This window comes from Syzygium oleosum, unplaced genomic scaffold, assembly GCF_021117445.2.
Source record: "Syzygium oleosum isolate NSW1041296 unplaced genomic scaffold, Sole_v2.1 Sole_v2.35, whole genome shotgun sequence".
NCBI lineage: Eukaryota > Viridiplantae > Streptophyta > Magnoliopsida > Myrtales > Myrtaceae > Syzygium > Syzygium oleosum.
The window spans coordinates 614,117-641,290 of record NW_026607519.1 but is presented as its reverse complement, the minus strand read 5'-3'; the positions used below and the strand labels follow the sequence as shown (position 1 = coordinate 641,290).

The window sequence follows — 27,174 nt, the reverse complement described above, 5'->3', positions numbered from 1 at the left end:
TGGTTGTTAATGATGTTGTTGTTGCCGTTTCGCCTGTTTAGGGACCCCCGTGCGAGTTGGCCTCCTAAGCGGGGCTTAGGCCGTTAACTTATTGAGATTTTATCTCATTTGTTGTTGTTAAACCTTTTTCAGGACCTGAGCCTGTCGTTACTTCCTATGCGGTTTGGAGTACCGCAGTTTTTGGTTGGTCCTTGAGGGTTGGGCCTGGAAGCTGATGTTTTGGATGTAGTAGATTAACCCTAGCCTTTACTCTTTTTGATGGTTTTTGTGGAAACGCTCGGAGTGGCTTGTAAGTATGCACCCAGGGGTTAATCAAGTGAATATTAAAAATGGCTGTTGTTATGTCTGGTTTTCCTCTGCTATCCCTGATTTGATTTTTGTCTGGGGATTGTTGTGTTCGATTCCGCATGCGTACTAAAGGATAAAATGAAGGGTCGGCGACGGGTCCTGGGACGTCGCATTATATCGACAGTAGCGGGATGTCGTGCGCCCGCGGGGTTCGGGGCGTGACATAATGTCTTCTCAAATATCTTTACTGGAGCTCCTCTAGACATCCGTCAAGCATCAAAAGTCCTTGATGAAGGTGTTAAGTGAAGTACATACCCCCGAGACAATTGAGCGCGACAAAGTGGAGGAATTTGTTAGGTTTTTTCTGTTGAATGATCAGATATCATTTTCTAATGAAGCATTTGTAAGAGATTTTTTTATGTGGGCTAAATTAATTGAGATTGTAATTTTCCGTTTTACGGGATTGATCTAACAAAGTAAGATATAAAGTTTCTTAAATAGTCTACTATGGGACTGGCTAGTGTGGGCCGAGCAAGGCCAGGCCCGTGATGAGAGGACCTGGCTTAAAACTCTATAAATAGTGCTCAAATCCCTTCTCTAAGTGTCACCAATAGAATTCCCAACCGAAGGAAGGCGGCACGTGAAGGTCTTGTTCATATCCGTCAAATGCAAAGCGACTCATGTGGCCCGAGTACTCATTGATAATGGGTCCGCTTTGAACATATTTCCATTTGCGACTCTACAAAGCCTTGGAGTAGAGTTGTCAAAAAAGACTTGATTGGATCCACACGAGCATCAATTGGACCCAAAAGCCTATGATTCTTGTCAAGCAGTCATGGGCCTTCATAATGTGCATAATTGTGATCTATTTTTTGTGCAAAGGATGGTTGGGGATCACAATCGTAAGTTTACGGACTAAAGCAAAAGTTTTGTCATCGTTAGGGACTAATTGCAAGTGGTCGAGTATTAGGAACCACGTATCTTAACTTTCCAATATGAAGAAACATGGAAAGATGCTAAGATGATTTTCAACTTTTGCTCCAAAGCGTTTGTATTTTCTCTATTTTTAAAACAACAAAAATGCACTCTGTTTCATGGAAAAGATTATTAAAAACCTTTTAAAATATAAATGGATTGATATAAATCAACAAAGAATGTCAACGGTCCTTCGTTAATTTTGGACAAGAAAGTAAATGACATGAATTCAAAGGTATGAACATGGGAACAATCATTGCCAGCTATATAAATTGTAGGAAAGTAAAGATAAAGATAAATGGGCATAAGAATATTAAGTTTTGTAATTGATTAGGGTCCACAAATAACTTCCTAATCCTCCTATCTATGATTACGGGATGTTACACTATACGCACTATGCTGACGGATATATCAATTCCACTACCCTGACGGTTACATCCGCTCCACTATCGTGGCGAATTCATCGACTCCGCTAACTTGACGGTTACATCGTGCACTCTTTCCCATTGGTTGAATTAGTCTTACTCATAACTGACTTTTGCTCCCGCACTTAACTGTTTCTCGTTGAAACCTCTATCGACTAAACTAAGCCTTCTTGTTGGCCTGCTGCACTATATCAACTAATTGTTCTCAATACGGCCATTTTCCGCTCATTCTGTATATCTAACAGCCATTGACCAAACTATCGATTACAACACTAGGAAATTCTTTTGTGTTAGCTCGATCACAATTCTTTTAAATTATCATCAAGAGTCATCATATGCCCCCTTGACATTAGCAAATATGATTTTTCCCTGCCTAATTGCCTCCAGAATTGTTTTCCCAAAAACAAGACAAAGAACTGTGTTATAACTCCGTAAATGGTGCCACTTACAATTTTTTTTTTTGGGGAGAGTGATTGGCCGAGAGTGAGGTGGAAAGAGAGGGTTTTTTTTTTTTTATCGCAAAGGAAATATATCATTACCGGCAAGATCTTGAGAAACACATACAGGGAGAGTCTAAACAAAGAAGAGCCCATAGGGCTTGAGGAGGTGCAACAAGCCAATTTTGTGGAAGACGACCTAATCTTTGCAATTTCACAGCCCAATCAGCCACTAAGTTGGATTCCCTCGGACAATGGGATAGATTAATGTGCGGGTGGGCCAAAATAAGCTCCAAACAATCTGAGAAAAGCAGACGCTCTTCCCAGTTAAACAGATATGCAGACTTACTTGTCAGGGCATTAATCAAATCTACACGGTCAGACTCCACACAGAAGCACACGGTCTGGTCTTCGCTGGACGCTATGAACTGGAGAGCTTCGTGGACAGCTAAGGTTTCCACCTGTGCTGCAGACGATGCCTTCACTGATTTTGCAAAACCTGCGACGATGTTGCCCATATGATCTCTACAGATACCAGCGATAGCACCATCAACGGATCCCTCAACGAAGGACCCATCCACATTGAATTTAAGAGATTTCTCTTCCGGTGGGATCCAAGATAGTGGATTGGTGAAAGATGACTCCTTTTCTATTTTTGACTTTTGGGTGTTCCATTTCCTGAAGTTAGCTAGCAAAAACTTGGCTGATTCCACTGTTTCTTGGACATCTGGAGGTTTACCACGAAAAACAAAGTCATTGTGAGATTTCCACATACTCCAGAGGATCGACCCAACCGAGGAAAGCTGAGGTATGTCAACTCCTTTCTTTGTGAGATTTAATAACCAAGAGTCGAATCGTGAAATTTCCTGACTGTTAATCTGAATATTCAGGCTAGGGTGTGCCCAAACAAACCGTGTCCATGGACAAAGCAGAAAAATATGTTCAACCTTTTCCTCCCCTTGCCGGCACAGAGAACAAACAGGGTCAGATATTATCTTTCTCTTCCAGAGATTTTCCTTCGAAGGAATAGCGTTAGTGCATAGGGACCAAAGGAAAATTTTAACTTTTGAGTAAATCTGCATGTCCCGTATAGCTCGCCAAAGTGAATTAGGAGTTTGGTAGGAGGATGATGCTTGTTCGCTACTCTGCTTCTGTTCAATAACATCTCTGAGCATATTATAACTATTCTTAACTGTATAACAACCTGATTTAGTCCCTGCCCACACTAACTTATCTTGAGCAATGAGGGGTGTGACTTGAATTGTAAGAATCTCCTGTACTAGCTGATCATCAAAAAGTTATTGTAGCTTTTGGAGATTCCATTTTCCTTCTTCAACTGAAATCAATTCTGAAACCTTTACTGGATCATTCTTATTTGCTGGTCCCCCTATCGGTCCTCTTTTAAGCCACTTATCCTCCCTGATTTTTACCTTTTCCCCATCACCAATTGACCACATAACAGAGTGGGCAATGGCTTCTCTTCCATATAATAAGCTCTGCCACCCCCAAGAAGGTCGGGATCCTCTCTTGGCCTGCCAAAAGTCTCCTTGATGAAAGTAGATTCCTTTGAATAGCTTACTCCAGAGGGAATCTGGATTCTGGATCAACCTCCATGCTTGTTTTCCAAGCATGGCCTTGTTAACTGAAATCAAGTCTCTAAACCCCATCCCCCCCTTGTCCTTTCTTTTCTTTAGAGTATCCCATTTCTTCCAGTGTAATCCTTTTTTGGATTCACTGTTTTTCCACTAGAAATTGGCAATCTTTTTCAGTGTGTAAAGCAATTGAGAGAAAGAGAGGGGTTGCTCGGTGTGAAAAAAAAAGGAGAGAATTCAGAGATTGTCGCTGGAGCTCGCTGTCTCGTTTTACGGCCTCCGTCACCATCCTCTCCCCCACCTCCTCTCCCACCCTCCCTCAGAACCTCCGCCTCCTCTCTCTCTCTCTCCCTCTCTCTCTGACTCCCTGTACGCTCGCTCGTTCGATAGTGTTTATGGCGAATTAGAGTTTTGGGGACTTTCGAGTGAGAGTAAGAAATTACTCGAGCTGGGGACATACGAAGCTTCTCTTCTAAACAGTTGTGATGTGTTGCAAGGCTTTCGTCGCTGAAGAAGGCGAGTGGGAGAAAGAGAGGTGAAGAAGGAAGGAAGTTTTGATTTAGGCAGCAGAAGTTGAGAAAGAAGGGACGGCTTGTGTCTGTTTTAATTAGGCTGCGAATGATAACCATTCTGTTTCAGAAATCAATTTCTGGCCAGAAATTGATTTTTCTGTTTCTGTTTCTGGAGGAGTTTCTAAGCTAAAAAACATGTTTGATAACGACACAAAATTTCTATTTCAGAAACAGAAATTTGTTTGATAATGGCACAAAATTTCTCCTTCTCATGTGGCCGGCGGCGGGCGGCGGACAATCGCTTCATTTCTTTTAGAAATAGAATAAAAAAATTAGAAAATCTTGAAAATTCCTAAAAATCTAAAAAAATTCAAAAAATCCATAAAATTTTCCAGAAAATAAAAAAAAGTCATATTTCGGGAATATAGGAAATTTGTTCATTTTAAAAAAAAAAAATCAAAAATTTCAAAACTTCATAGAATGGCTTAGAATACCTGTGGCCACCCACTTTGAGTGAAATTTAAATTTTTTGAGGTGCCCAAAAAAATCAAAAAATAAAAAATTTCAAAACTTCACAGAATGGCTTAGAATACCTGTGGCCACCCACTTTGAGTGAAATTTAAATTTTTTTATTTATTTTTATTTTTTTGGCACCTAAAAAATTTAAATTTCACTTAAAATGGGTGGCCACATGTATTCTAAGTCATTCTCTGAAGTTTTGAATTTTTTGGGTTTTTTTTTTGGCACCTCAAAAAATTTAAATTTTACGCAAAGTGGGTGGCCACAGGTATTCTAAGCCATTCTGTGAAGTTTTGAAATTTTTAATTTTTAAATTTTTTTGGGCACCTCAAAATTTAAATTTCACTCAAAGTGGGTGGCCATAGATATTCTAAGTCATTCTGTGAAGTTTTGAAATTTTTTATTTTTGGATTTTTTTTGGGCACCTCAAAAAATTTAAATTTCACACAAAGTGGGTGGCCACATATATTCTAAGCTATTCTGTAAAGTTTTGAAATTTTTGAAATTTTTTATTTTTTTTTTGCACCTCAAAAAATTTAAATTTCACTCAAAGTGATTGGCCACAAGTATTATAAGCCATTCTGTGAAGTTTTGAAATTTTTTTATTTTTTTTGGAGAAAATGAACAAATTTCCTATTTTCCCGAAATCTGACTTTTTTTTTATTTTCTAGAAATTTTTATGAATTTTTCTGGAATTTTTCAATTTTTAAGGATTTTTTGGAATTTTTTTTTTGGGCGGCAGCCGGCAGCGGGAGGCGGCTGGCGGCTGATGGTGGCGGGAGGTGGCCGGTGGTCGGCAGCCAGCGATGGTGGGAGGCAGCCGGTGGCAATAGTGAGCGACGACGGGGGTGGCCGGCTGGTAGCGAGGACGAGCGATGAGAAAAATTTATATTTCTCATTTCTGTTCCAGAAATAGAGAAGCTAAAAATTTTAGCTTCTGATTTCTCTTTCAAATCTATTTCTGGAACAAAAATTTGTTCCAGAAATAGAAATTAAAATTATGTTACCAAACGGATTTCTGTTCCAAACCTATTTGTGAAACAGAAATAGAGAAACAGAATGGTTACCATGCGCAGCCTTAGCTTCTACTGGTAATTTCGATGGCGAGCTCAATGTGGGACTGATTCTAATTGATATTGCTGTTCGTGGATTGATGGAAGTCAGGGAAATGGAGATTTTTTCCTAGCTTTGGCTTCTGATCGATTGATCATGAACATAGAACCACGGAGCATATGGTTTCATTTGCATGAACACGTTTCTGAACTTTATCGAATCTGGAAAGCATGCGACTTTTGTTCCCGTAGAATAAAATTCTGTTTCTCCCTTTAATCTCAAAGAAAAAAGTATGTTTTTGTCAGCTCTGGCCAAATCGTTGGCATTGAATTCAGACATCCGAGTATCTCTTGTATATTCTGCTTTTGAAAAGTACGATGTGGCTTGATTTCATTGCTGTTTGCAGTTTAAGCTTTGTGTGATCAATTGGAACATGAAAAAGAAAACTTTCTGGGAACTTAACAGAAGAACAGGCTCAAAATTAACAGAAGTAACTAATACTGATTCTTTTTCGCGGTGTTGTGTGTCTGAACCAATTTTTACATTGATCGCAAGGGTCGTTACCATGTCCGCAACCATAATTAGTGGGGAAAAAAATCCTGATAACACCGTTTTTCGGTTTCGGGTTCTATGCATGTCGGGTCTCAGTTCATGTCCAATTTCATGTCTGGATCGGCTCAGATTTCAGTGGGTACTCAAATCGAGTCGGTGCGTTGACACCCCTAGTGGACAAGACGTCAATTAGGATGTGATATTATTCTCGCCTCTTTTGGAGTAGATAGTGATTGGTCATTAGCTGTGGATTTGTATGCTAGAGTTTTGGTGGACGATCAATTATGGCTTATTTGATAAGATTGATATCGGTATTGAGCCATAAAGTGAATTCAGGAGTCATTATGTTATTTGAGATTATCAATTTGCTCCATGAATTGGCTATCTACTTGTATGTTCGCCTTAGGCTAATTCCATAAAATAGGCCGCTTTTGTCGTTCCAAATGTTTAAATGAAATTTACTTATGTGTTAGGAGGGCATAATTAATGCTTATGATTTAGTCAACACAATGCCCTTTCGGCAACACATTTTTCATATTTAAGTCCTTCGAATGCAAAAAGTTATTTCCTTAAATATTGATGCAGTTATCAGGAGAAGTTCCTTCTTCATTTTAGGCCCTGGCATGACCATGTTTGCAATGTGTGTTTGTGTCTTGGTAACATGATTAATGACCATATATGTATGAGTTAAAATTTGTGATGCATATGCATGTGAAATTGACGGAGCAATGTTATTATACGGCCTACTTCGACAAGGGTATTTTCCTCCTTTAGGACATATATCAATACTGATCTTTTAAAGATGAAATTTTTTAGGGAAAATAACTATAGTTTTTTAAAAGCATTTTGAAAAATCATGACATGTAGATCAACAAGCACAATAACAGCCTAGAGAAAAAATGTGAAATTTCCTAGGTTTACTTCAATAGCGACAAAAATAAATGCATAAATTTTTTTTTATCTTTCAAAGGTTCATTTTGGCATTATGAAAACCTATTTATTTAGGAAAAGCCTAATTTAAAACCAGCAAAGTCACGACCATTTTAATCAATTTTCTAACTTAATTCTAGTATTATGACAAAACTTAATTTATTTGGGCCTTGCGGAGGCCCAGCCTAGCTTGCGCAAGCCCAATGAAAGTCCATTGGGGCACTGGCGCAGGGCTAGGCCGCCTTGATGATTGCTACGTGGTAGTCAAATTTGGGCCTGGCTAAAAGCCCTCCAAAGGGTTTTTAAAAATTTTGAAAGCTCTCTTTTTGGTCGAAATTTTTTTTGAAAGTTTTTTTTTAATCGAAAAAAATTATATTCCTTACTCAAAAAGATACATGAGAAGTGCATTGACTTTCATGGCAAAGAAAATCGAAGCAGAGTAAAGCCCAAAATATAACAAAACAAAGCCAAAGAAAACAATGAGGATCAACAGAACACCGACAAGGTCAAGCACATCCTCGTTCCGTAATAATGGATTTGTCAAGCAAAATAATCGGTGGCTAATCACTGGATCTCGTATCATCATCAGTGAAATCCTTCTCCAATAACTACGGCGTTGCCTATTGGCAGTGCATACCTAGGTTTGGCTTCCTCTGCACCATCACTATACAGAGACAACAAAAATGGGTTGAAAAAATACAGATCTAACTTTAAGAAGAGCAAATCTTCGTGATTCTGTCAAATGCCAAAGTTCCTACAATCATCATTGAAACTGGAGGCAGAGGATCTGTGCATGGATAAAGCACGGGGGTATCGAAACCCTGAAAACATTATTAAACTCCCAAATCTAAATCGAGAGAGAAAAACTCATAAATTTAGAACTAAATCAGGAGAGTTCAAATTCTCAAATCTAGAATATGTATATGTTTTATACACAAATTTGACTGGGCGTAATTTTTCTGTTTGATTAGATTTTTATGCCCATGGGAAGCTCGTGACCCAAATTTTGTGGAAATTGGTTCAATTTTCTAAAAAGTTTCGAGATGGTTGATGATTGGGAATCAAGCCAAACTAACAGTTGTTGTATTTTATTTTTTAAAACCTGATCTCTGTGACTCTTGATGTTGAAAAGCTTATGATTTGATCTGTAAGGTGAATTTAATCAATTAGGCCAAATGATACATTCTCAATACCTCATTATCTAACTACCATTATTAATAAATGCAATATCTTAAGATTCAGCTATTCAATTTGGGCAAATTAGGTATCATTGGTCCAATATAAAGAGGTTTTAAGACAAAAGAAAATAAAAGCGACTTGTTGGGCTAACATGAGCCCAAAGGGAAAGAACAAACCATTCAAAAGGCTAAACGGGCCTTTCAAAGGGCTATCTTTGAAGGGCTGCCCTAATAGGGCTGGTGCAATGCAATGCAATGCACAGGACCCCTACCCCACGCTAGCATGGTGCTTGCACAAGCGCAAGTTGCCCCTACGATGACTAGGGGTTTGTAAAGGAATCGGGAACTTCTTGGACTGCCTGGAACCGGATCGGACTGGCCCAGAACCGGTAGTTCTCGAACAAATCGGTGGGTACCGGTCCCGTTCCCGGTTCCAGCTGAGGAACTGCCCAACCGAACCGGACCGATATATATATATGAAGAAAACTGAAAACTGAAAACCCTAAATCCCTAATCTGGAAGCTCACTCATCTCGTCTCAGTCTCATCTCGGTCTCTCTTGTCTTAACTCTTCTGTCAAGCAACTCCATCGATCTCTCAGCTCACGGTCTTGTCTCTCAAGCTCAACTTCCATCGACTCACGGTCATGCCTTCGACCGTTCATCACCTCCCTCTCTCGCTCTCGGTCGCCTCCATTTGCTATAAGTTGGAATCCCTAATCTTCAATCTACTCACTATCCGAAATACTGAGAGGAAAGTGAAGTATTCTTTGCACGTGTTTGAGAGGAAACTCTTTGCGTTTGGGCTGCATGGAAACCTCATTATGGTCGATCTAACTCCAAAACTCTAGAAAAATTAAAACCCTAAATCCCTAATCTGTAAGTTGTTTGTTTGTTTAATGTATGATATGCAATTTGTGTCTCATGGCCTGCGGATCTCCCTAGTTCGAATCAAGTGATTTAAATTGTGGTTTGTATGCTCTGTCCTATTATCCTCTCTCTTTCTCTGTTTTGCCTCATTTTCTCTCTAAATCGTGTTTACGCACGAAGTGTCTTGGTCATGTGTGTGGTAGCAGCAAATGATGGTGTATACTCAATGATGGTCGGAGATGATTGATGGTGGAATAAAGTGCATGTGTGTTGTTCTCTATACTAAGCTTGTGTTTGTTGTCCTTTGTGTAAAACTTTTATGCGTTGATCTCTGGCGAAGTGGCCGTGTGCCATGTTGTTCAAAATGAGATTGCAAATCTGGAGATTTTAGTTTCTTCAACAAGACAACTTAATAAAGTCGATTGAAGAAACTAATGGAAAGTATTAGTTTCTTCAACGACAAATATCCTCCATTGATGACTCCTTACCAAAAAAAAAATATCCTCCATTGATGACGTGTTACTTGATTCGAGTAGGTGATCTATTAACATGTTAATAGAAGTGAAGAAATCCTATGATGCGATAATTGTTTGAGTTCAATTTTTAGTAATTCTAATTTAAAACTAATGTGGAGTGATCATCTATACTTATTGTTGTTTTGTTTTGTTTTTAGTAGGTTGGAATTTGGAGTTTAAGAGCTCTCAAAGCTTGAAAAGTTGCTTGCTCTTTTTATTCCTGAGAATAGGAGATTTGTGTTCATTTATCCTCGGTTGAGGAGTTTATTTACTATATTTACTTGCTTACTCTTGCGAACTTGTAGCAAACTTCCACGTGTGATATATAACGTAGACTATAGATCTATTTCAAGTGAAGCTTGTGATCCACAAGCTTCACAAGTCGTGAACTTTGTAGCAAATCTTTTTGCGATTGTTGTGTCATTGTAAAGTTGTCTAATTTATTGTGTTGGATGAGTTTGTTCCGCGTACTTGGGTCTGGTTTGGTTTGATTTGTACAATATATGCCTTGTCCGAGTATTAGATAACAAATCTTTGTTTATTCCATGAAGTTCTTTCATCTCAACGTTTTCGTATTGTAAAAGGTTATCGAAATCCTTGTCCAACGAATGAAACTGTATCTTTGTTTTTTGCTTTACTTTGGCTTTCTGGGAAACAAGCCACTGATCGCGTGAAGCTTGGTGAGAAGGACCGGTTCCATTAACACACCCGAGACCTAGGTTCCGAACTGGATCAACGGTCCGATTTCCGAGTGAGTCCATAGAACCAATTGACGGTTCCAATTTCAATTTTTCGGAACCGGTCCTTAGTGGACAATTCCCAGTTCCAGGGTAAGTGCGGTTCCAGCCCACCCTAAAAACGATCACCCCTAGTGACATCCATTTATATTCTCGAGGTGATTGATCTAACCGCCACCAAAATTTATATATACATATTGTTGACACCTATTTACTCGCCTTTAACCAATGGTCGATCGCCACACACACACACACACACACACACACACACACATATATATATATATATATATATATATATATATATATATATATATCTTCATAAAAGACCTTTAGACTTAATTTTAATCTCCCTATCTCTTCCAATTGGTGTCCAATCGACCCGATTTTCACTCGCATGCAAAGCTCGCGAATTAAACTTTCGAAAAATGCAATCCGATTTTTTGAAAATCGTCGGAGATGCAGATTTTCAAGCAACGGGCCAAATGGACAACCGATGAAAAGTTATGTTATCTTACTCATGAAAACTCTTATTAAAGTAATTCTCCAGGTAAAATAAGCATATTCGGGCAAGCAATTCCGTTCTTGAGCCCCAATGAACGGGTCTAATGAATAATTTTTGGCCCAATATTAGGTTTGGCCCGATCCATCAAGACCCAACCTTTGGTTAGGTCTAATCTTATAACACGAGCGACTTGCTAGAAAACTTTCCGATCTTAATCAACCCTATGAGCACAACCTAATATCTCTCTCGCAAACGCCACTTCAAATGGGCAAAATCAGCAACGGTCTCGCATCCATCTCTAACTTTCTTCGGACAAGCCTTAATAATACTTAAGGGATATCAATCAATATCAAATCGGGACCCGTTAACGGGAACCTCCGGATCACCGGTTAAGTATACTTCATTCGAAACAATCCAAAATTTGTCAAGACACCGATCATGCACGGCGCGAAGGTACTCTAGACATCGGAGATTGCAAAAAGTTCTCTCCATCATCGACATGTTTAATAACCGGCCTCGAACCACTCGGCAATTAAAAACGCTCATATAAAAACTCACCTCGATAGGCCCATCCCTCCATCACATGCATCAAGCGAGAGCAATGAGTCAGTCTTGTGACACCCCTTACCCTATTAACAAAACCAATCTATCTGAAGCAGCCCTACGAGGTCCCAGTCTGGATGCTACACGAATTCCCAACCATAAACACAATCCCAGGAGAAGAATATGAAGAAGAAGAAGGAGAAGAAGAAAGAAGAAAGGGTGGAGAGGATTTAGCTGGCAATCTTTACACTTGAAAATTGGGGTGTCCATGAATGACCCATCTCCCTCTCTCCCCCAAACCCCCGATTTGATACCCCCCAATCACAGACACACCCACACTTCACTTGCACACTCTCTTTACCAGTCCAACCTTCAACAAACATTTATTTAATTTTCCCCCGCTCCAAAAAAAATATCCAAAAAATTATAAAATTGAAAAATTGAAAAAACTAAGAGGTAGAGAGAGAGAGAGAGAGAGAGAGAGAGAGAGAGGGAATATTTTATTTTCTAGATCTTCGCTCCCCGCTTCTCTCAATTCCGATGCCCCAACATGCACAAGCCAAAATTAAATACTCTTTAGCGAAAAAAGATTTTTTTTAAAAAAAATGAACAGAATAATTGCACAGAAAAACTCGGAATATTAAAAAAAAGAAAAAAAAAAGGGGGGGGGGAGGGGGACAGCGCCAGGGGGACAGTCACGGCTCCCCACAGCCACGTGTCGGGAGACGAGTGGGCAGGAGGGGTCGGGGCGAGGAGGAGGGGGCCGGGGGGAAAAGCGGTCAAAGCGAAGACCGGATAAGCCCCACCACCACCACCCGAGGCGTACAGTCAAAGCAAACCCCCAAAAAAAAATAAAATAAAAAAACCGGAACCCCAACCTGTCTGTCACGGTCAAAGCTTTGCTTCGCTGGCACTTTTTAGCCCTCTGCGAGAAATTATAATCACCCCCCCCCCGGAATTTTTTTTAAATGAATAGAAAATAAAAATGAACCAAATAAAGCGGGGAAAAAAAAAGCCCGTGGGCCCCCACGTGCGGGACGGGGGGTAGGAGCGACGACCAATAACGATTTGATTTACGTGGTAATACCACGAAAAACCTCGAATCGAAATAATTACGATAAATTTAGCCTGAATTAATTTTTTAAGTACCAAAAATTTCAAACTGGTACATCCGTGATAGATTTATCCTCCGTTAGTTTATATTAAATTTTGCTGCCGAATTGCTTAGTTAAATGACACGTGGCAGTTGACGGATGTACCAGTTTAGGGTTTTACTCTTTGTTCATCCCAAGTGTACTAGTTTGTGATTTTTTTTATATTAATTCAATTTAATAGAAGCTAAATTTGTCACATGTGTACTAGTTTCGAGATTTTTTATGGTCAAAATTTTAATTTTAGGTAAATTTATCACAAGTGCATCAGTTTAAGGTTTTTGTTGATCAAAAAATTAGTTTTAGGTAAATTCGTCACAGATGTACTGGTTTTGGGGTCTTTTGTGGTCAAAAAATTAATTTGAGTTAAATTTGTCACAAGTGTATCGGTTTAAGATTTTTAGTGATCAAAAAAATTAGTTTTAGATAAATTTATCACAAGTGTATCAGTTTAGGGTTTTTCTTGATACTAACTCGTTATTTATTTATTATTCCTCGATTAATCCGAGAACGGGATAAAAATAACATAAACAGGTAAGGGGGGGCTCTCGGAATTTGAAATACCGAATCGATTAATAAATTAATTAGGGCAATTACAATTAACATCGATCTTAACAACGAGGAGCCAAAAAAATTTAATTTAATTTTTTTTTCCCCGGCCCCTCGTCCCCGTGGGGGTCTCGCGATGGACTCTAGCAAAACTTGGACCGTCCTTTTCTGCAAATTTCCCCCTTTTTTTTTCCCTCCCCTTTTTCGCTTCGTGCGGGTATAATAATAAGCCCCTCTTATTTTTTTTTATGCCCCCCCCCCCCCCCCCGACTTTTTAAAAATTGCAGTTCCATCAAAAGACGAGTTTGTCCCCCCCCCCCTCTTTCTCTCTCTCTGTGTCTCTTATATCTTTTTCGTTAGGCGTTAAGGCTGTTTAGGGTTTCCTTTGCTTTGACCGAGATTTGGTTTGAATACAAGTCGGGACTTTATGAGCAGGTGGTGGGGCTGTGCGTTTGAACGCTCTTTTTTTGGGGGCGTTTTTGATAATCTCGGGCGAAGGCACGAATATCCGGTTACTTGAAAATCCATGGAAGATCCGATAAAACTCCATAAGCCGGTGAGGCTCGAGCTTTTGATCCGGACAAGTGGCCCCGATCCCGTATAACCTTTTTGTGATTGGCGGGGGGGTTTTGAAATTGTGAGAATCTTTAATTGTTTATAGTCGTCTATTTTCATGGGAAAACATTTTAAGGGAAAATATTTTAAGTGTCATTGGCTGTAGACACCCGTTTGACTATGAAATAAGTAAAATTTGTATGCCCTAATAATACCTTTGAAATCGAATTGTTCGATGAGTTTCGAATGCGTCGTATATGCACTTATTGATATGACCTTTTGTATATAGTTCGGGGCATCGGAGTAATCATGCATTGTTTCAATGCTCATGCGCTCATGTGAAGCAAAATGCTCGGATTATATCTCACATCATTTTTATTGCTCGCAAGAAGAAATTGGTGATACATTTGTTTAGAGAGGGTTTTTTTTGGGCCAAATTTTTAGAGAGGCATATGCAATATTGTTGAACTTCAAATTACCTTCGCTTTTAAAGAAAAATAACCATAGTCTTCAATTGCCATTTTTTTTTCTATAATTTAGGGCTAGCAATTCGTGTTAGCGTGTTATAATCGGATGATTAATTCATGTTAGTCTAAAACATTTTGATTTTGATTCTACATGGAAAATAGTTTAATTATAATGAAGACGAGTTAATTCATGTCAATTCGTGTCAAAATATAAAGCCAGTGTTGTGTCGTGTCATATTCGGACTTTCTCTTTGCAATTCATGTTTTACCTCGCGTCGTGTTCACAATCATGCTGAATGGGTCGTGTTCGGCATTGCCAACCCTACAGTCGCTCTCTCTAATACATCTTTTACCTCCTTTCCCCTCTCTTATGGGAATTTGTCAAAATTATGTCTGTTGATCTTATATGTTAATCATATGTCTTTCAAGTAATTTATCTATATTCTACATACTTTTCAAGTTATGAAAATTAGCTTATGGGCTAGATCGACGTGTAAGTTTCCAATTGAAAAATAAGGTGTGGCGAAAAGGTACTAAATAATTTTTCCCTGAGAAGATAACGAAAAAATAGGACAATGTTTTCAAATAAGTAATTCGCTCTCGTAAAGTATAAAGTATTTTTGAAGAAAACAAATTACAATATGAAAAAAATTTCTTCACTTGTATAATTCTGTCCTCCTCTCTATTGGTTTACCAAAAAAAAAAATTTTAGGACTTTTTAATTATTGAATTTTTTTTATTAAAACAACTATATATGCCATTATTTTGGTTGTGCATGGCATGGGTTGAGACCAGTATAAATGAATTTCGAACGAGCAAGACAGAATTCATAAAATGAAGAGCGGCGATTCTTACTAAATTTGAATTATGTAAATCGACAAGCCTTACCGACGATGCTCTGTTTATTTTTTCGCCGACAGTTGTGCAGAAAACAAAATGTACACTCGTTAAGTAACCGAATAAAGAAATGCCGTAGTTGTTAACATACTTACTCCCTTTTTTCCCCAAATACGTATGCTCCATACTTCACAAAAAGAAAAAAAACGAATCGTTTTCATGCTTAACACATTTAACGAGTATCGCGAAAGCGCTTATCGTGAAGCGGCGATCATAAACCAAATGATTAAACGGCGAAAGCCATCGAACTCATTAAATTTTTATGTTCAATGTTTCTGGCCATCTAACTCGATTGATTCCGGCCGACTGATGACCACATGATGCCCTCTCTTTTCCCTTCTTTGGGCACCAACCCAACCCCAATCGAGACGCCCTTCTTTTTAATATATATGCTTTCTCTTCCGTTTTTTCAAGTGGTGAGATCCAAGGGCACGCTCGGCAGTCAAAAGTGGGGAATTGAGGGGGGGGGGGGGGGGTCATAAGCAAAAAAGATCCAAAGCGTTTGGTCCAAGCTCCGCTTTGTTTAAACACGCAATAATTAAGGCCTTAATTTAATCATGAATGGAGGGGGGAGGGGGGGCGGGGGGGGAGGGTTAGGGGTTAATAAAAGTAAGTAACCAATGATCTTGGTAAACAGTGAAAGCGAGGGGTGGGGGAGATTACGGCAAACAGGTGACATGACTGCACGTGTGGTTCGCGGTCCGAGGGGGGGCTCGGTGACCGGCTGCAGCCCGTGGTTCCCGGTCACCCGAAGAACAAAAAGAAAAAAAGGGGGGGGGGATAGATATTTTTTCTTCTTTTTTTTCCCATTTTCTTTCCATTTTCTCTCTTGGCTTGGCTTCCTCTGTTTCCGTGATGAAATTAAAATGATTTAAAAGCGAGGGAGGGGGGGTGGAAATTTCATTTTTGCTGTGTTGGTAAAACAGAGGACTGAGGCTGACCCCCAAAAGGAAGGGCAGTGTTGTAGAGAGAGAGAGAGAGAGAGAGACTGAGAGAGGGAGGGATGGCTTTTCTTCTTTCCTCCTCCTCCTCTTCCTTGGCCCTTTCTCTCTCCTGGGTGGGTGTGGTGTTTCCTTGATTTACCCTCCCCCCGCTTTGGCTCTTCCCAATTCTCCGCGGCATCCACTTGTTTCTAATCTTGGGTCTCTGTTTTCTTGGTCAATTATTGAGGGAGGGCTAATCGCTAGATTCTTGAGGATCTTGTTGGGGGGAGTTGGTCTTGAGGGGGCCTCTGCTGCTTCTTTCTTCTCCATCTTCATCTTCCTTGCTTTGCCGCTGTGGTCTTGGGTTTGATGATTTGACCCTTTTGAAGCTTGTGGTGGAAGTGAAAGGGAATTGATTGCTTGTTGTTTTTTTTTTTTTTTCCTTTTGATGCGTATTATGATGGTAATGAGTCTTTTGACCGCAGAAAGAGAGGTGAGCAGATAAAGCGGTTGGAAAAAAAAGCAAGTGCAGAGGGTGTAGACAACGAAGAGAGTATTTTCTTTTCCCCTTCCTTTTGGTTGTTGCTTGTGGTAGTCAATGAGTGAGAGAGACTCGGGGGCTTCCATTTGCTCTCTTCGCCTCTCTGCATATCTGATTTGGGAGCTGGATGCAATGTGCCCACAGGGGTGCTTGTGGTTGCTGTGATTCTGAAGGGGCTTTGTTGGGTTTCTTGTTCTTGGTTGGGTTTTCCTTTGAGAGGGTTTCCGAAATGCCTATGTTTCAGCCCTCGAAACGAGAGGGGCTTGCTGGATATGAAGATGGGCAAGTTCTAGATCTAGATACTGCGGTCAAAGATGGGGTTTTGGGTGGTTTGGGCAGCGGCGGAGTCCCCGGGGGCGGAGTCGGGGAGAAACTGGATCTGAAGAAAATGATCGAGGAGCTCGATTTGTCTGAAGTCCCTTCTGTGTTCATTTGCCCGATTTCGCTTGAGCCGATGCAAGACCCTGTGACCCTGTGCACTGGCCAAACCTATGAGAGGTCCAATATCCTCAAATGGTTCAGCTTGGGGCACCTCACTTGCCCCACCACAATGCAAGAGCTGTGGGACGATTCTGTCACTCCGAATAAGACCCTTTACCATCTGATACACACCTGGTTTTCCCATAAGTACTTGCTCATGAAAAAGAGATCCGAGGATGTGCAGGGTCGTGCGTCGGAGCTAGTCGAGACCTTGAAGAAGGTGAAGGGTCAAGTCAGGGTCCAGGCCCTGAAGGAGCTCAGACAAGTGGTGGCATCTCATGCCACGGCCAGGAAAGCCGTCGTGGACGGAGGTGGGGTGGCAGTGGTCTCCGGCCTTTTGGGTCGGTTCACTTCCCACGCGGTGGGGTCCGAAGCAATTGCGATTCTTGTCAACTTGTCTCTTGATTCGGAATCGAGAACGAATCTGATGCAGCCTGCGAAGATCTCATTAGTGGTGGACATGCTAAATGAGGGGTCGATGGAGACGAAGATCAACTGTACCCGATTGATCGAAACGCTTATGGAGGAGAAGGATTTTCGATCAGAAATTGTCTCGAGCCATAGTTTGTTGGTGGGCTTGATGAGACTGGTGAAGGATAAGAGACATTCCAATGGAACTTTACCTGGGCTTAGACTCCTCAGGACCATATGCTTGCACAAGCAAGTGCGGAGCTTGTTTGTGAGTGTTGGGGCTGTGCCCCAATTGGTCGATTTGCTGCCCAATTTGGATTCCGATTGCTTGGAATTAGCTCTGTTCATATTGGAAACACTGTCCTCATTGCCTGAAGGACAATTGGCTCTGAAGGATTGCCGAAGCACGATCCCAAGTATGGTCAGGTTGCTAATGAGAGTCTCCGAGACGTGTACGCAGTATGCATTGGCGATCTTGTGGGCTGTATGCAGCCTTGCTCCCCAAGAATGCTCGTCCGTTGCTGTTGATGCGGGCCTTGCTGCAAAGCTCCTCCTCGTAATCCAGAGCGGGTGCGATCCTGTCTTAAAGCAACGGTCATCGGAACTGTTGAAGCTCTGTAGTCTGAATTATTCGGACACAATCTTCATTTCCAAGTGTAAGCTCACGAGAACAATTCAGTAACCGGAAGATTGGGAGAAAATTGTTTCCTGATGCGGTCGACACGATGAGATTTTCAGGGGCGAGAGGTGTAAAGGGTTGGACACGTTCCATCGAGCGACTTTCGAGGTAATTGAGGTTTATTCGGACGGGGAACGAAATGTGAACATCGCCTGTAAATATCCGGGTATCATCTATACCCACAGTTTGATTCGATGGATGTTGAAGGTTCATAAAAATTCGAAGATCGCGCACCATTGTTTCTTAATAAACCCCAGTTGTGAAGAGTAGCGGATCCGTGCTCTGGGATGTAACTAATATCAGGGGGGGATCATCTGTGAGAAAATATGCTGCTTTATTTTTGGAAGGAAGAAATTGCTTGTTCTGAAGGATTAGATAGTGCTTTCGTTGGTTGGCTGATTGGGAGAGCTTGGATTTGCGAATGTAAAACATTGTCAAGTGGCTGCCCCTCGCATCTTCAGCTTCCCTCCTATCTTGTATCTTTTTTTTGTCCTAAGATGTTCATGATGTCTCCATTTTTCTTTGGGAGGTTTTTTTGGCTTTCGACCTTTCACAAGTGTAGAGAGACAGGAGTTTGCCAATGGCTTCCTCCAGCTCCCCAATATCCCTATTCAATGTGTATAATGAAATTGACCATTCAAATTCCCGCATCTTCTCCTATCTGCACTTTTCTCAGTTTATAGAGCTGTTCCGTGTTGGTTTTTGCTGATGAAAGGGTTTTTGGTTCGTGGGTGTTTGACAAATGACATGTTTCTCTGCCTACAAATGTTTGGGACACGAAGGGATACGAAGGTTCCTTCGACTGGCTCATATGTCTTGTGTGCTAGTTTCACGAGTTAGCAGTTCCTTGGCCGCGAAACGGCGCTGCGCGTGCAGCGCCTGGTGGGTCGTTCACACTAGGCCAGTCCTCGTTCTGTAGTTGTTCCAAAGAACCGTATAGCGAATAGCTTTCTTGTATTGGATCGTAATATGCTCAGCTTAACTCAGGCATCTAGTCCATCGAGCGATACACGGTTTAATTTAAGCACGACAATTGATTTCGGCCCGTCGTGGTTTCATTAGGAGAGCGACATCAATTCTCAACCAGCTTGTCAACCCGCTTTAGATCTCTCAAGGATATATTCATTCCATCGTAGATTTCCTAACACCAACCGTCCTCTCACGAATTAGTTTGTATTTTGGCCTTCTACATCAGTCACTCTTAACCAGCTCACAAGAATACGTGAGACACTTGCACGGGTGAGTTCTTGTACGCGTGCATTCGATTGGTGTGTGTGTACTTTTGGCGAGTTCCAGGACGGAGTTTCACTGTATCTTGGCGGGCACTGTTTGGGGGAGAGGGGAGTGTAGTGGGGATGACTATTTGAGATGGAGACGTTGGTCATGGTTGCGTACTTTTCGTAGTGAGTTCAGTCTTTTGAGGGCAGATTTTTGAGGACAGGATCCGTCCTTGTCTCTCTCACCCTATCGCTAAAGGAAGGATTTTGATGTTCTTTCTTTGAAAGTAATTGTCACCCCCGTTGCCAAAAAAAAAAAAACAAGAGTGAAAAAGAGAGAGTAGAAAAGAGAGAAAGGGAGAATATAATGAATTTCCTCGCGCGATGTTGCTTCCGTTGCCTCTGTTTTTGGAAATTATCATTTGGTTAACCTCTAATCAGAATCGCGCGATGATGAAAAGTCTAAATTACCCTCCCTCCCTTCACGAACCAGCCATCAGTCGCGGGCCTCCATTGCTGCCCACCACCACCACCACCACCCACGACCGCCGTGGCTTCTAGATTGATGCCACAAAGGGCGGTCGCAAAGCTTGTCGTCCCTATACCCACATCAGAACAATTATGCATTTTTGTTAATGATTGAACTTATGAAGTTAATTCTTCAATTGCGGTGTTGTGTCTCCAACTGTTTGTTTGTCTGATGGCAAAAGTACCAGAAAAATCATATATTTATTACATTAGTACCAATTTAGACATAAATCTTTCAATTGGATCAATTTAGTCATAAACTTATTTACATTGATACCAATTCAGTACACCCAGCCAATTTAGGTCGGAAGTCGCTGACGTGGAGGTCAACTGTCCTACGTGGCACGACTGACACTAGGACGGTCAGCTCTGACGATAGGCGAGGGCTGCATTGCCCAAAGTCGGTGGGGTCACGAGCGAGGTGGCCCTCGTCTAGATCTGGTGAGGGCCTTTGCACCCTCACTTGCGGTTGGCGAGGGCTTGTTGGCCTTCACTGGTCAAAATGAAGGAAATAAAAGAAAGAAAAACTCATCAAAAAAGAAAAGAAAAAACAAAAAAATTATTAAAACTTTAAAAATTATTAAAAAATGTCTACGTCAGCGAAAACTGTGCCACGTAAGACGGCTGTCGTTTATATCAATGATTTCTTGCCTAAACTGACATGATGGATTGAATTGGTACCGATGTGAAGTAGTCCTAAACCTTTTGATGATTTTCCAACATAATCCTCCAAATCAATTTTGGCCAGAAATCACTGACTGAACGTGGATGTGACTGTAGCCATTTTACATGGCACGGCTGACTAACGAGAATAATTTTCGCGTTTTTTTATTTTCTAATTTTTTAAAAATTTCTTTAAGTCTTTTCTGTTTTCTTTCCCACTTTTCATCTTCCAAGAATAGCTGGCGGGGGTTGCCGGCCATGGGTGAGAGGCCTGCACGCCCTTGCCGGCCCATAGTGGAAAAGAAAGAGGAAAAAAAAAAGAAAAGAGTAAAAGATTCATTAAAAATTCAGAAAACTTATAAAAATTTCAAAAATTGTCCATGTCAGTATCACCCGTGCCACGTAGTACGGCTTGTCACGTAGGACGGCTGATGTCTACGTCAGCAATTTCCAACAAAAATTGATCGAAATGACTATATTGGAAAATCGTCAAAATGTTTATGACTAAATCGACCAAATTAAAAAGTTTAGGATTGAATTAACCGTTGTACTATAGGGTTAAACTTCTTGGATAATTTTTCCGAGAATTTGACTTTTGGACAAGGGTATTCTTGGAAGTGAAATCGCAGTTTTGTAGATCATGTGACCTTTAGTCATTGGTGTATGGTATGTCTAGTGAAAACTCGATGTGCAAATATTTTTCATAAAACAGACGGGGTGTATTTTTCCAAGAAGAAAATGAATTCTCACCTGGCTCGCCCCTCTCAAGGGGTTTGCTCATTTGCCTCCTCTAGTAGATTTGTTGATTTCAAATTTTGAATAGATAATAACTCGCGTTCTCTTCTATTTCCACCATCTGCACGATTTTTGAAGATACCTAGGACACGAGACTGAATTCAATGTCCTTGACGTCGATTCAGCCATAAGAAATTTTTTCATGTTTGAATTGGACTCCACAAGTTCACTTGAAATTTATAATTGTCGATCTTGAGTACGTGTCAAGTTTGCTCATCTTGTATCCCGCCTTAACTTGATTGAGCTTTGGTCCTGGTTTTTTCCTTTTTCTACATTATTTCTTTTCAGATTTTTGCACATTTTCAGCAAAATATGTTGTGAGGAATATAAGAGAATCATGTTGGAGTTATTTTCTTCAATTATTTTTCTGGGATTAAGTGTAGTTTTAGTCCTCTAAGTTTCAAAATTTGCGTGATTTGGTACTTTAATTTTTACATTATGCAATCGAGTCCTTCGTCTTTTTGTTGATTAGTGTGATTTGATCCTCTAACTTTTATTTTGCCCAAGCAAGTACTCTAAGTTTCTTGATTTGTAGAGTCAATTGCTTCATCTACGTGTTATAACTAACATCGTCAAATTAGGGTTTCTTTTTTTCCCTACTTTGTTTTCGCTAATTCTGGCACAACATTATCATTATGTGCCTTGCTCTGCTGCGTTGAATACCGCATCACTAAATTAAATCTGATGGTTTAGTGAGAGTGGTTGACGGAAGAATTTAATTGCACGAATTGAAAAAGTTAGAGGACTTAATTGCACAAAATAAAACTTAGAGGAGTAAACTTCACTCATCGAGAAAGAAGATTCGCTTGTATGAAATAAAAGTTAGAGAACTAATCCGCATAAATGCTAAAACTTGGAAGACTAGAACTGTACTTAACCTTTTTTTTTTCATTGAAGAGGGGGCAAGACGCCCAAACAAAAATCAAGGCTTCGTTTATTTCACGGAAAATAAATGTTCAAGAAAATATTTTGCTAAAAACAATCGGTCGTATCGCTTGAAATAACTAATAAATGAAAAATGTTTTCATTGTCAACTACAATTTATATCTAAATATTTTTTTAGCTGATGGAAGTTTTTTCGATTTGGTAAAGAAAAAGAAGCATTCAACTTGAAGTGCAATTTTAAAATAATATTTAGCGAAATAAGATTCAAATCTTAAAATGTTATGCGGTCCTATATAAGAATTATCAGAACTTTGTAATCTCGTTTTTATGTCTTTACTTCTTTTCCTTGTTTGAACTCCAGTCTCTTGTCACATACCAGAGAAAAAAACAACACTGGTCTTCTTCCCAAAAGCAACACCAAACGACCCAGCCATATACAGTTGATTCGCTGCCCGACCATCGCCCCCACAAGCCCCCGCCATCGCGCCTCCATCGACCGAAGTCACGGCCCCCTTGCCTGCTCAAGTCAGCGACCTCCATCCGCCGTGAGTCGTCACCGTCCCCGTCAAGTTCAATTGGTTCTACACGATTCACTTCAAGTTTGCAAGGGTTTTGTGATAAAAGCTTGAAACCCGGGACTTCAAGCAATCGACCTGAAGGCTGATGAAGCAAGTGGAGCCATGACAAACGGGTCAAATTACAACACGCATCCAAAATCGGGTCTCAAAAGCACATCTATGGACTGACAAGCACAATATCGTATTCACTATTCATGTCACAACATTGGATGGCCGTGTTGTCTCGGTCGGGCTTATTAAGTAGATGACGGGGATGGGCCCGTTTTATGTGGCCCGACAATTGGACCCCTCACTAAAATTTTTCAAGCATGCGGTCCTTCCCTGACCCTTAATGTGCAAAAGACAGGACATGGTTCATTTAACACATGAAAATTTGACTTTTTTCAAATCGTATTGCCATGAGGAGGAGCGGACTTTTGCTACCTATTTTGCCTCAAAATCTCTTAAAACTAGGTTGGGCTCATAATCAACTAATCAAGTTTCATCATCTGGTCCGGTCCCAGAAACTGTGAACCTATCTTTCTGGTCCAGTTTCCGATTACTAGGTGGGACCGGATCGGACCAGACCGTGAACCGATCACGCCTAGGTGGTAGGGATGTATTATATTTGTCTTGGTCAAAATTCAAAGTGATTCGAAGAGTTTGTAAATTACACTACTAACTTTATAGATAATCAATTTTAAGGTGAACGTGGACGTGTAAGTGTGACTTGGGGTGGGCTAGATATTGGGTTTTGAATTTGGGCCGTCTATAATAGGCTTTACCCAAACCCACCCATAATCTTTAAATGTTCCCCGGAGGGAACAGTTAAAAAGACAAGAAAGACTTGTCTTCTAAAGCATGTGCACATGGTGCCCGTGTGATTGTGGGGTTTGATCAAGAGAAACAAAGATTCTCCAGAGTAAATTGCAAGCATTTGAAAGATTAGAGGGCATATTGGCTGTGGAAGCACAAGTGTTCTTTCTGAGTACGTGATTACTGTTACAATCAGCATCCATAATACAAGTATTACGTGGAGTAATCTCGTTTTTGGGATTTAAGTTACGTTCCAGGTGAAATTTGTAATTAGTGAGGTCCCAAATCGGAGGTTTGATATGGTGTGGTACGGAGCAGTTATGTATCCCAGTTGATTTATAACGCATCATCATAACTTTTGAGTGAAGATGGGTATTGCTTGATATATTAATAAATTCGAACTTGAACTCTCTATTGGCGATATCTTTTTTTTTTGGCGATTCATATTGAAGGTATTGGTCCGAAACTATTATAATATTTAAATACAAGTTATCTCCATATTGAAGGTATTGGACTTGGCTAAACTATTAGAATTAGAATATTTAAATAACCAACCATATATTTATCTAATAGCTTGTTGGTTTTTGTTTTTCTTCTTTATTTTTGCTTTCCCCCGTTTTTTTGCTTTTTCTGGACTGCTTTTTTTAAAATTATACCCACCACCAAAAGGCACCATCACCACCATGATTTCATAAAATCTCACATGGTATTAGAATAAGGAGGTCCCAAGTTCAAATCTTTCTAGGCCTTATTTGTCTTCACAATTAAATATTTCCCCACCCAGACTAAACATGAGAGGGAGTGTTAGAATATTTAAAGCATTATCTAATAGCTTAAATATTTAGGAAAGTTGATTGTGGTCCCAAAAAATCTTAGGTGCACCTCTCAAAACTCAAAGTCCAAATCACATAAATCTTTCAAATAAAGCTACTTTGATATTATTCCAAAAGTTTGCACCCGCAAGTTATAAGGCCAATTAACAAAAAACTACACAACCTTTTTCCAATGTTGCAAATTCATTGTGAACCTTCAAAAGAGGCGAAAAAATCACACAACCTCGTACCATTATTACAAAATTAACATCAAGTTAATAGTCCGTCTATTCTCACTCTCATTCTCTCCTTTTAGATTTTAAATATGCACGGTATATGCCATCTCATATATGCTACTTTTATAACCAATCCCATTTAGATTAAGAATAAAAGATTATCAAAATAAGTTTCGGATAAAAAAGTAACAAAAGCAAGAATACCTCGAAGATATGGAATCATATCTAAATTCTAAACCTCATTTCCTATAGCAAGTGCGAGGGAATTGCAACTTTGTTAAAATGAAATGTGACCTCAGGCAAAGCACACAAGATTCTCCTTTTATGTGGAAAGTACCCATGTCAATAATTACGATTTTTCAAGTAAAGTGTTCTCGCAAGACTTCAACTCAAGGCCACAAAGAGATGAGTAAAGCTCCTTCGCTATCTAGGCCAACACTTGTTGGGTTCATTATTTTAGAATCAAATATATCATTTCTAAATTTGCGTGTGTGAATGCCAGCAATTTTGCATGTGTAGAGAGATTCTAATTGAAATAGAATTATTGTTATGACAATGTTGTCTGATATAATCCAAAACAATGGAACAGTATTGAGTAAATAATGCAGAAGTACAACAAATGTAGATAAAAAGAAAAGTTTAATACCATGTAAAAACTCCAAATTGGTACACCTGTGATAATTTACCCCGAACTAATTTTTTGACCACCAAAAACCCCAAATTGGTATACCTATGACAAGTTTGCTCAAAACTAATTTTTTGACCACCAAAAACCCCAAAATTGGTACACTTGTGATAAATTTACCTTCCGTTAAATTAGATTAATACCACGAAAAATCACAAATTGATAAACTTATGACAAACAGAGGGGTAAAACCCCAAAATGGAACACCCGTTAACTGTCACGTGTCATCCAACTCAACAATTTGATGGCAAAATTTAGCGAAAACTAGCGGAGGGTAAATTTATTGTAGGTGTACCAGTTTGGGGTTTTTTGTGGTCAAAAAATTAGTTTTGAGTAAAATTGTCATAGGTGTACCAGTTTGGAATTTTTCGTGGTATTAACCTTAAATAAAATAGTAAAAGAGAGTGTTGCACGACTTCTGAAAAGATTCCACCCGTTGGTCCTGAAGCTTGGCGGTTATCACAGTTTAGTCACTAAGCCCTAAAAAAAAAAACAGAAGCTTTTCGTCCATAAACTGTACCATTGTATAGCTTATACATAGTTATTTGCACATGGATTATGGATAGGTGCTAATACAATATTTCTCACAAAATGATACTAATCGAAGTCACATGTTAAACGCAATTATTACGTTACTTATTTTTTGAACGATTACATTTTTTAATGACCATACTTTAATGCATCCACTTAAAGAATCTATTGCTGATGTTGGCCTCACGAAGGGAACAAAAACAAAAACGGGACGATTAATTTAGTGCCACAACTTTTCGACCGTCCATTTGAGTTTCTTATCTTTTAAAAAATCTTGTCCATTTAAATTACATCAGCCAGAAAAGTTGGAGTGGGATTTTTATAGAAAACCATGTAGAAGCGGTTTTAGCACTAAAATAATTTTCTACGCTATGCAACGTGTGAAGGATGACGGAATTCAGACCGAAGCTAGTCCCAATTGAAAATGATCGCTATTTTCAGCGATCCAAGTTGCTAGAATTACTTAGATAAACGAAATTTGAAAGTTAAGGAACTTAAACGAGCTATTAAAAAATTGAGGCACTAAATTGAGCGCGGTATAAAAAGATTTGAAACTTCTGATGTACTTTTCCCTCAAAAGAGCGAAAGAATAGAAAAGAAACTATTTATGCCAATATCTTACCCTCATTCTTCTATATGCTGACAGGCACTTTGCACAAAGTTGGAGATCACGTAAGCTCATCCGTCATCTTGATCATACATAGTGTTGCTACTGATTAGGGCAATCATCTTTGTCGACTCCTCATCACAAAAGTTGGAGATCACTATTTCTTACGCTTTAAATGATTTGATCTGGTCTGAAGAATTTATTTGTTAACAGCTCGTGTCATTAGGCTTCTTGTGCTGATGATGCTTTTCAAGAAATGCAATCAGGTAAGGAGCTTTCTAGGCGATTTTAGACCGTGACATCGTCGCCCATCAAAGACAAATCGCTAAGTTAACACCCCACAATTGAATGGATAAACGGGAGTACAGTGGTTAGACAGACGGGAGTGGTTTTGCTCCAATAACAAAATGACGTTTCTCCAAATATCATGAGCGCCTCTTGAAATTTTAGCTTCTGCAGAAGTGTTTGTAAAGGATACACACGTCACGACGAGGAAAATTGCACCACAATTACTGAACCTTATGTTCGGAACACGATTGAGTTCTAAATCTTTTAATTGG

General features: G+C 39.8%; 1 protein-coding gene across 1 annotated transcript; it reads left to right on the top strand.

The window, feature by feature from the left end:
* Positions 1-16,243: 16,243 nt before the first annotated feature.
* On the top strand, positions 16,244-18,934 carry LOC115676916 (U-box domain-containing protein 30). The gene has a single exon (XM_030599952.2). The coding sequence runs from the start codon at positions 16,840-16,842 to the stop codon at positions 18,283-18,285; it is 1,446 nt and encodes a 481-aa protein (XP_030455812.1). The 5' UTR covers positions 16,244-16,839; the 3' UTR covers positions 18,286-18,934.
* The last annotated feature ends 8,240 nt before the right edge of the window (positions 18,935-27,174 follow it).

What these genes read in the sequence shown, in the direction of transcription:
- LOC115676916 (XM_030599952.2), top strand. Translation starts at nt 16,840, where the DNA reads ATGCAATGTGCCCACAGGGGTGCTTGTGGTTGCTGTGATTCTGAAGGG.